General features: G+C 39.0%; 1 protein-coding gene across 3 annotated transcripts in view; it reads right to left on the bottom strand.

Moving 5' to 3' along the window:
- Positions 1-9,846, bottom strand: part of SPTLC3 (serine palmitoyltransferase long chain base subunit 3) — a 176,120-nt gene that overhangs the window by 70,301 nt on the left and 95,973 nt on the right. For all 3 annotated transcript variants that reach the window (XM_017869248.1, XM_017869257.1, XM_017869265.1), the window contains one exon: positions 8,722-8,815. In XM_017869248.1, coding sequence (XP_017724737.1) covers positions 8,722-8,815 — 94 coding nt within the window. The remainder of the gene's footprint in view (positions 1-8,721; positions 8,816-9,846) is intronic.

The following is a 9,846-nucleotide window of genomic DNA, read 5'->3' as shown; positions in this document are numbered from 1 at the left end:
TCCATGCTCATGGATAGGAAGAATCAATATCATGAAAATGGCCATACTGCCCAAGGTAATTTATAGATTCAATGCCATCCCCATCAAGCTACCAATGACTTTCTTCACAGAATTGGAAAAAACTACTTTAAAGTTCATGTGGAACCAAAAAAGAGCCCACATTGCCAAGAGAATCCTAAGCCAAAAGAACAAAGCTGGAGACATCACACTACCTGACTTTAAACTATACTACAAGGCTACAGTAACTAAAACAGCATGGTACTGGTACCAAAACAGAGATATAGACCAGTGGAACAGAACAGAGCGCTCAGAAATAATGCCACGCATCTACAACCATCTGTTCTTTGACAAACCTGACAAAAACAAGAAATGGGGAAAGGATTCCCTGTTTAATAAATGGTGCTGGGAAAACTGGCTAGCCACATGTAGAAAGATGAAACTGGATCCCTTCTTTATACCTTATACAAAAATTAATTCAAGATGGATTAAAGACTTAAATGTCAGACCTAAAACCATAAAAACCCTAGAAGAAAACCTAGGCAATACCATTCAGGACATAGGCATGGGCAAGGACTTCATTTCTAAAACACCAAAAGCAATGGCAACAAAAGTCAAAATTGAGAAATGGGACCTAATTAAACTAAAGAGCTTCTGCACAGCAAAAGAAACTACCATCAGAGTGAACAGGCAACCTACAGAATGGGAGAAAATTTTTGCAATCTACTCATCTGACAAAGGGCTAATATCCAGAATCTACAAATAACTTAAATTTACAAGAAAAAAAATCAAACAGCCCCATCAAAAAGTGGGCAAAGGATATGAACAGACATTTCTCAAAAGAAGACATTTATGCAGCCAACAGACACATGAAAACGTACCCATCATCACTGGCCATTAGAGAAATGCAAATCAAAACCACAAAGAGATACCATCTCACACCAGTTAGAATAGCAATCATTAAAAAGTCAGGAAACAACAGGTGCTGGAGAGGATGTGGAGAAATAGGAACACTTTTATACCATTGGTGGGACTGTAAACTAGTTCAACCATTGTGAAAGACAGTGTGGTGATTCCTCAAGGATCTAGAACTAGAAATACCATTTGACCCAGCAATCCCATTACTGGGTATATACCCAAAGGATTATAAATCATGCTGCTATAAAGGCACATGCACACGTATGTTTGTTGTGGCACTATTCACAATAGCAAAGACTTGGAACCAACCCCAAATGTCCATCAATGATACACTGGATTAAGAAAATATGGACCATGGAATACTATGCAGCCATAAAAAAGGATGAATTCATGTCCTTTGTAGGGACATGTATGAAGCTGGAAACCATCATTCTGAGCAAACTATCGGAAGGACAGAAAACCAAACACCACGTGTTCTCACTCATAGGTGGGAATTGAACAATAAGAACACTTGGACACAGGATGAGGAACACCACACACTGGGGCCTGTTTTAGGGTGGGGAGATGGGGGAGGGATAGCATTAGGAGATATACCTAATGTAAATGATGAGTTAATGTGTGCAGCACACCAGCATGGCACATGTATACATATGTAACAAACTTGTACGTTGTGCACATGTACCCTAGAACTTAAAGTATTAAAAAAAAAAAAAAATGAGGTCTTGTTATGTTGCTCAGGCTGGTGTTGAACTCCTGGCCTCAAGTGATCCTTCCATCTTAGCTAACCAAGTAGTTAGGCTTACAGATATGAACTACCAGGCCTGGTTCTAGTACCCAGTTTTGAATTTAGCATCACTAAAAATGCGCTTCTGAGTCTTTTCCTATTTTATTTTAGGAAATAGACTTTCGGTGTTCTGATTTTGCTCCCTTGCAGAACTTTCCTTCTATTTAATCTTCTCAGGTATTCACTGTGGCTTTGTGGGAAATGGAGATCGAGGAATAATGAATAGTTTTGGAGTTAATGGTCAAGCCTATTCACACAGGCTTAAAAGTTTATTATGATGGTCTGAGTAGGTTTAAGTATACCTTAGGTACCTTTTCCCTACGGATAATTCAAAAACTCAAGGGCCCAGAATTCTGGTTCATTTATAGTTGGATTAAATCACTAAGGATGTCCACTTCCACTGGTACTACAAAAAAATAGAACCTCCTCCTCTCCAACAGGCAGAAGAGTACTGTTAAGGTGTAAGGAGAGGACATGAAGCAGATGACAGTCCATGAGAGCAGAACAAGTTTAGGGTTGCATGAAATTCCACAATCCCAGTGTGTACAAATGCTCCAGTGCAGGTGGCCATTCTTAAAACCTGTCTCACAAGTTATTAGCTTCTATCTGGACTGGTTGTATGTGTCATGCACACACAGGTTCTGCAGATCCTAAACAATCTCTGTATTATCAGTCCAATCTGTGTGGATGCGTATCAAGGATTAAGGCATCACTGCACACTAAAGCAGTTAGTACTCTCCTGGGAATAGCAGAGCAAGAAACAGAGCCAGCAGTATCTGATGCTGCACATATTTTAACTCCATTCAGTTCTTTCCTCTCCTTATACTTTTTGCTTCCCTCACCTCTCAAGAAAGAAGTCATTCAGAGGACCCTGGAAATAACCCTGCTCTCAAGGGGGCTGTTTTTGTGATGTAAACACAACAGAAGCAGAATATGCTCATGTTTCAAAGTTGTATTTAAACATGTGGGTGTGTGGGAACAAGGGTTTTGTGCACCTGTGAATGAAAGCCTAGAGCTTTCCTATTGCTGCTATAAGAAGTTAGAGTAAACTTAGTGACTTTAAGACAACACAAACTTATCTTACAGTTCTAGAGGTCGGAAGTCTGAAATGGGTTCGACTGGGTGAAAAATCAAGATATTGGCAGGGCTGTATCTCTGTCTAGAAGCTCTAGGGGAGAATCCGTGTCCTTGATTTTTCCGGCTGCTGGGGAAATGCTTCCTGCATTGCTTAGCTTGTGGTCTTCTTTCATCTTCAAAGTCAGCAAGGGCTCTATAAGTCTTTCTCACATTGCATTCCCCTGACTCTCACTCTTTTGCTTCTCTTTTCCACATTTAACAACCCCATGATTGCACCAGACCTACGTGGATAGTCTCTTTACTTTAAGGTTAGCTGTTTTGCAGCCTGAATTCCATCTGCAACCTGAATTCCATCTGCAACCTGAATTCCCTTTACCAGGCAACATAATGTTCACAGGTTCTGGGGCTGAGGGCATGGACATTTTTGGGGGGTGAGCATTATTTTTCCTACCAAAGAGAGCAGAAGAGCAACAGCACCTTAGGCATAATAGACTCCCATGGATTAGAGGAGAGATTCTGACCCTAGCTGCACCCAATTCTCAATTAGTTGGGAAGGGCAGTATTTACCCAGACAGCTCCAGGCTTCACTATTAATCAGTTGTATGATCTTGGACAAGTTGCTTAACAACTCTAAGTCTGAATCTTCTCATTTGTAAAGCAGTTCCTACCTCATGGAATTCTTCACAGGGTTAAATAAATAAGAGAAGGCCATTAGCTCAGCATCTGGCACAGAGGCCTTTCTCAATAAATGCTAGCTGCTAGTATAAATAACAACGGCTAACATTCATTGTTAGGATAGAGACAATGACTATTATCTATTTTTCATGAGTACAAAGGGAGGGCATGAAGAATAAGTTGCTGAATGCTTTGAGAGCTTTGTAAAATTGGGAGATAAAATTTAACTCTTAAATTATAATTTCGCAAAAAGTTAAGAATTTAAGGCAAAATTTTACTTGGAAATAATTTCAAACATAACAGAAAAAGTCCAAGAATAAAAGGACTGTAAAGGACACCCACTTACTTTAACCTAGATTCACCTATTAACACTTTATCCCATTTGCTTAATCATCTCGTCTGTGCATATTTATAGCTATGTCTGTCCACCTGTGTTTAAATGTGTGTGTGTACACACACACACATACACACACACACACAATTTTTTCCCTGAATTAAGACTAAGTTGCATATATCATGGTCTTTACCCCTAAATAATTCAGTGTGTCTTCTTTAAGAATAGGGTATTCTCCTCCTTATAGGGTATTCTTATACGATTACAGCAAGATTCAGCAAACTTTTCTATAAAAGCCAGATAATTTTACTTTAGGCTTTGTGGACCACATACAGTCTCTGTTGTGTAGTCTTCTTTGTTCTTTATACGATGCTTTAAATATGTAAAAGTGTTCTTAGCTCACAGGTTGCAAGTTGTCTACTCCTGGACTATGGTGAAATGATCCACTTCAGTAGTTTTAATGTTGATACACTATTCTTACCTAGTATTATCTAATTTACCACAAATCTTCCAATTTTTCAAATCAGCCTAGTAATTTCCTTTATGCATTTTCTGTCTCTTTTGGAATCTAGTCTAGGACCCGCCATTGCACTTGGTTGATACTGTTCTTTTATGTGATTTAGTCTGGGCCATTTCCTCAACCTTTCACTGTCTCTTATGGCATTGATATGTTTAGAAAATACAATTCCTTTTTTAAAAATAGACCATTCCTAATTTGGGGTTGTCTAGTGATAGGATTCAGTGCCCTAACCTGCATCCCGTATAAATGATGTCAAAGGCTTTTTAGGGTATCATATCTGGAGACACACAGGGTCCATTTGCCCCTCACTGATGACTTCCAAGCAATAGCAAATGGAAAAACAAAAACAAAACAAAACAAAACAACAACAAATAAAACAAACAAACAGAGAATAGAGAAATTCTAAGAGAACACTGCTTTAGAGACAGATGATCTTCAGAATTATTATGTATGTTTTTTCTTCATCCAATGCTGTTCAAAGCTTTAACTTAAAGCTTGTGTCTCTGTTTCCATCTCTACTAGACATATGAGAAGGCAACTAAATGTTTTGAGAAAAACCAGTTTATCCAGGGAACAGTATGGTAAGAAGCGGAACTCCCAGGTGCCTTTTGTTGATTTTTGAAGTACATACATTCTTAGCTTGTGTATACATCTTAATTTTTGTACATTAACTGGTCAAGGTCTTATCTGTCAGCCTCTGCTCCAGTAGTTCAGCCCCACGTTCAGGTCACGCTGAAAGTCCTGCTGCTCTGTGCACGCTCCAGATTAGTTTTCTGCTTGAAATAATCTTTTCTTCTTTCCTGATTAGAATTATCTTAATCCTTCAGCATCTACTGCAAATGCCCTCCATTTTATGCAGTTCCCAAGGAAAAACAGACTTCATTTTTCCATAATGTTTTCTACTGTCCCTTAGTGGCACTGACAACAATGACGAGGGTAATAATAGTAATAATGTAGCAACTACAAATAATTCTGTAGTTTCCATTGCCAGGCATTGTGTTTATAAAACTTTGCAAAATAACTTATATGCCTTTTCCAACCCTGGTATTATTTGTGTATCATAATTATCCTCAGTTTTGGAATAGGAAAATTGAGATCCAGAAGGTAAAGTAGTGTGTCTAGGACCACGGTCTCACAGTCTAATAAGCTAGAGGATAAGGACACAAATGCATGGGTCAAAGCCTGTACTCTGTTTCAAAATATTGGAGCAATGGTTTTAATTTTATATATATTGTATGATTATAATAATATTGTTAGCTTAAATTTACTTACAGGGAAACATACAGATATTAAGTGTACAATTCCATGAATTTACATAAGAACGTAACCATTACCCCATCAAAATATTGCCCCAGAGAGTTCTTTTATGCCTCTTCTCACCAATTCCCTCCCTCCAAACCAGAGACAAGCATTGTTAAGATTTCTATCGTCATAGATTAGTTTTGTCTATTTTTGAATTGACTGTAAATGAACTCACACAGTATGTATACACATTTGTGTCTGGTTTATTTCACTCAAACTAATTAAAATAATTTTTCTTGAGAGTCAGCCATGTTACGTGTAGCTGTAGCTTGTTGCTTTTTTTAAATTGTAGAGTAGTGTTCTATTGTATAAATAAGTAACAGTTTTTTTCTACTCTCCTGTTGGTAGACATTTGGATTGTTTCCAGATTTTGGCTGTTATGAATAAAGATGCTATGAACATTCTTGCACAAGCCTTTTAGTGGACACACACTTTCATTCCTTTTGGGTAAATATCTAGGTATGGAATTTCTGGGTCATATATAGGGGCATGTTTTGCTTTATAAAACTTTGCAAAATAACTTTCCAAAGAAGTTGTACCATTTTACACTCCATAGGCAATGGGTGAGTGTTCTAGTGGCTCCACATCCTTGCTAACATTTGGCATTGTCACCTTTTTAATTTTAGCTATTTTAGTGGGTGTGAGAAAGTGCTGTAGCCAAAGCCCATACTCTTAACCACTGCTTGATGTCATCATGGCCCATTTCACTTTATACAGTAACTTGCATACACATCTGCCTTTCCTACTAGATTCCAAGCCCTCAGGTAGCTAAGATATTCCTTATCATTTTTATAGTCCTTCTGAATCAGAAGCTCAATAAATGTTTAATAAATTTTGGCTTGGAACACATTCTCTGCCAACTTTCAATCAAGAGTGTAAAACAGTAGAGAGAGGAAGAGCAAGGATAATTAATATGACAGGTGTCTGGTGGTATATCCCAGGGCACACTGACAAGGTCTCAGGACAGCTTAGATTAAAGGAGGTTCAAAACAATAAGATTCTAGGTCTTAATATCTCTCAGCATGTATTATAATCATCTGGGGAACTCTGAAAAAAATGCAGGTGTCTTGGCCCCAACCCAGTAGCGGTCATCTTGGAGGATTTCTACCCTAAAAGCCTTAAGCTGGAGACTAGGGAATGCTTGGTCAATGATTAATGAAGCTTACGTTTAGTCTCCCAGTTGGTCATTTATATATGTATGTATGTTTACTTATCTGTCTATGCATATGACAGATATTTGGACTGAGTTGATCTGAGGTGGGCACAGTCATTGGTCTTTTATGGATGTTCCCTAGATGCCACTAATGTGCAGCTAGCGTTAAGAGCAGTGACACAGTAGAATGGAGTGAAGAAACAAGAGGTTTACATTGATGATGATCATGTTGATCTGTTCCAAAGAGATAATAACCCGACTATGTCTCTCTCTGGAAGTGAGATTATCACGTTTAACCACATACATAGATGGAACTACAGTTGAATGACTGCCTAGCTATCACCTTTATCCTTTGCCAAGTAGACAGAGCCTTTGATCAGCAATCATCTGTCATGTTGAAGAATCAAAGCGCACAACACACTTGAGCTAATACCAAAGGCATTCCTTGTAGTCTCTTAATAAATGTACTTGGAGCCCTGAAAGATGTCTACTCCAAACATGAATTCCCAACACTGCCAAAATGATTTGAGTCTAGATGTGACAATCCATGATATTTCAGGCAGAGCTGAAAGAATTTAACTTGGCTTATCAAAGTCTAAAGCCAAAATGGAGTGTCCGATGCGAAATGGACAAACGAAATCAATGTATTTTGAATGACATTAAGCTAGATGTTATAACCACCCTATAAGTCTGAGCAGGCCACAGTTTGGCTCTTCTGGAAGGTCTGGTCCTGAACTTCACTCTAAGTGTTCATCTTCACATAGCTACTGAAAATGGCTCAGTAAGGCATAGCCAGACCTCACCCCACTCAGTGAGAGCCATAGATTTTTCATTTGAACAACTGTATGAGTTAGACAAGGGGGTTCACTAGAGAATACTCCCATGCATTTTGTTTCCTCCCCTATGGGACAATTGTTCTTTGGTTTAAGATTGCTGCAAGGTGGGCAGAACAGAATTGAAACAATTCTTCCCCAGTTCTCCGTCAACCTTCTTCTTGTCACTTCAAACTTTGTTACCTCCTTGGAGGATGGAGGGGAGAGCTGGGAAGGAGGAACAGGGAAAAGTGGAGAAGGGAAGGCAGGAGAGAAAGGTGGTAAGGAAGAAAGAGAAAACAAATTTGTGTGTGTACACGTGTGTGCATGTGTGTGCATGCGTGCACACATGCACAGACAGAAGGGAATTTTCCAACGACAATAACAAATTAGAATCAAAATCCTCCAACTAGGAGGATCCTTACCTATCACAGAGTTTGACACCTCATTTTACAGATGAGGAAACTGAATGCAAGAAAGATGAAAGGATTTATACAAAGTGACACAGTAAGTCAGGAGCAGAGCTGGACGAGAGAACTCAGGTGTCCACCACCATCCACCTCCTTCAAAGTGTTCCCTGATAATTTCCATGCTGCCTCATCAAATCTCTAAAAGAAATAGCCTTCTGCCTGCTCCTCACCACCCAACCGCACAAACCGGAGCCTGAAAGGACATTTCAATGAAGTTGAATAGATGGTTTTGTTAGGTGGGGAGCTGAGCATCTGTGGGTGGGCAAAGTAAAAGGAGGCATTCTTCTAAGGAATAGGCTCATTTTTTAACCGACCATAACACAAAACTTAAGTCTCCAAACTTTCTCAAGACAGAGTTGTAGAAAGGGAAGAGTTATAACACTTCTGATAATTAAACGGCAGTCCTAAGAGATCAATCGTGGCTTTAGAGGCCACATTGCAAAACCACTAACAGTGACGTTAATGTGTTTGGGTTACACTTAACAATCTGGATGTTTAATGCTCTTCAACCATTTGTTCCAGGTCACCAGAGGTTAACAAGCCAGTAGTGAATATAAACATAATTGTGTTTCACGAGGCTACGTTGTCAGCTTGAAAAACAGAACAAAGCCTCATCAATAATCTTTACTTTCTTCTAGGAGCAAGCCAGTACATGTTGAATAAATACATTGACACTCACTGTTGTGTTTGAAGATTCTTATGGTTGCACCTGAGAGTCGGGCCCCAAGCACAAGCGATGTGTGGTTTAACTCATCACTTAAAATGAGGCATCCCTGTGCAGAAAGCAAGCACACAAAACACAAGTCAATAAATAAAACCAAGGAAAAACAACTTGTGGGGACAGGAAGACACTCTAAAACCTGCAACACCAATTTCTAAAACTCACTTTAATTTTAAAAGGCCAAGAGTTTAACCTGGTGTCTATATGGATAATATCATGTATAGCAGTCGGCTGATGGAGATGGGAGTTGTTTTAAGATATTACATGTTCACGGCAACATTTACATATAGTTTGCAGTCGAGAAGTTCATCCAAGATCTTTGTTAAGCACCAGGGAGAGCCTAAAGTGTTGATCTCCGACAGGAAGATTGGTAGATTTTTGGGTGGGTTATGAACTTGTAGGGGCACTTCCATGAGGGATTATTTAGAACAGTTTTAGTTATTCTTACTGAAAGGCAGGGGTCTTTTGTGCAGGACAATTTAAGCTCTTACTTCTGCTTCTCGTTTTCCACTGTATTAACATCCCATGTAGGCAAAAACATCACTGTTTTACAGTCACAAACTTTGAATATGGAAAAGTATAGAGGGCAATTCAGTCTGCGGTATGTGGATTAAGTCAGTCTAACTTACTGCCTGCAAATACTCTTTGTAAAATTATTTTGCTTTTTAAGTTAAACATTTCTAAATTGTAAAACTGCTTAAGCATACCAAAAATGCAGGCAAATTATGATGAACCTTTGTCTTTTGTGGCCTTCCAGAATCTTTGAATTTTCCCTTATATTTCTCTAGTTTCACACATAGCATGTTTTGAGTTTTTCTGAGGCAAAAGCCACAAAAATTCCCATATATTTGTACTCTAGATATATGCATTTTTGTAATTTTTCTGGTGGAACATTTAGGAGTTATGTGTAAGCCTCCTACTTCGCCTTTCCTGAGAACAGGACATTCTCCTCCAAAAATCACAATTCAATGATCACATTCAAGAAGTTCAATGGGCCGGGCGCGGTGGCTCAAGCCTGTAATCCCAGCACTTTGGGAGGCCGAGATGGGCGGATCACGAGGTCAGGAGATCGAGACCATCCTG

Source organism: Rhinopithecus bieti, unplaced genomic scaffold, assembly GCF_001698545.2.
Source record: "Rhinopithecus bieti isolate Rb0 unplaced genomic scaffold, ASM169854v2 scaffold_8, whole genome shotgun sequence".
Lineage (NCBI taxonomy): Eukaryota > Metazoa > Chordata > Mammalia > Primates > Cercopithecidae > Rhinopithecus > Rhinopithecus bieti.
This window is presented reverse-complemented; position numbering and strand designations above follow the sequence as displayed.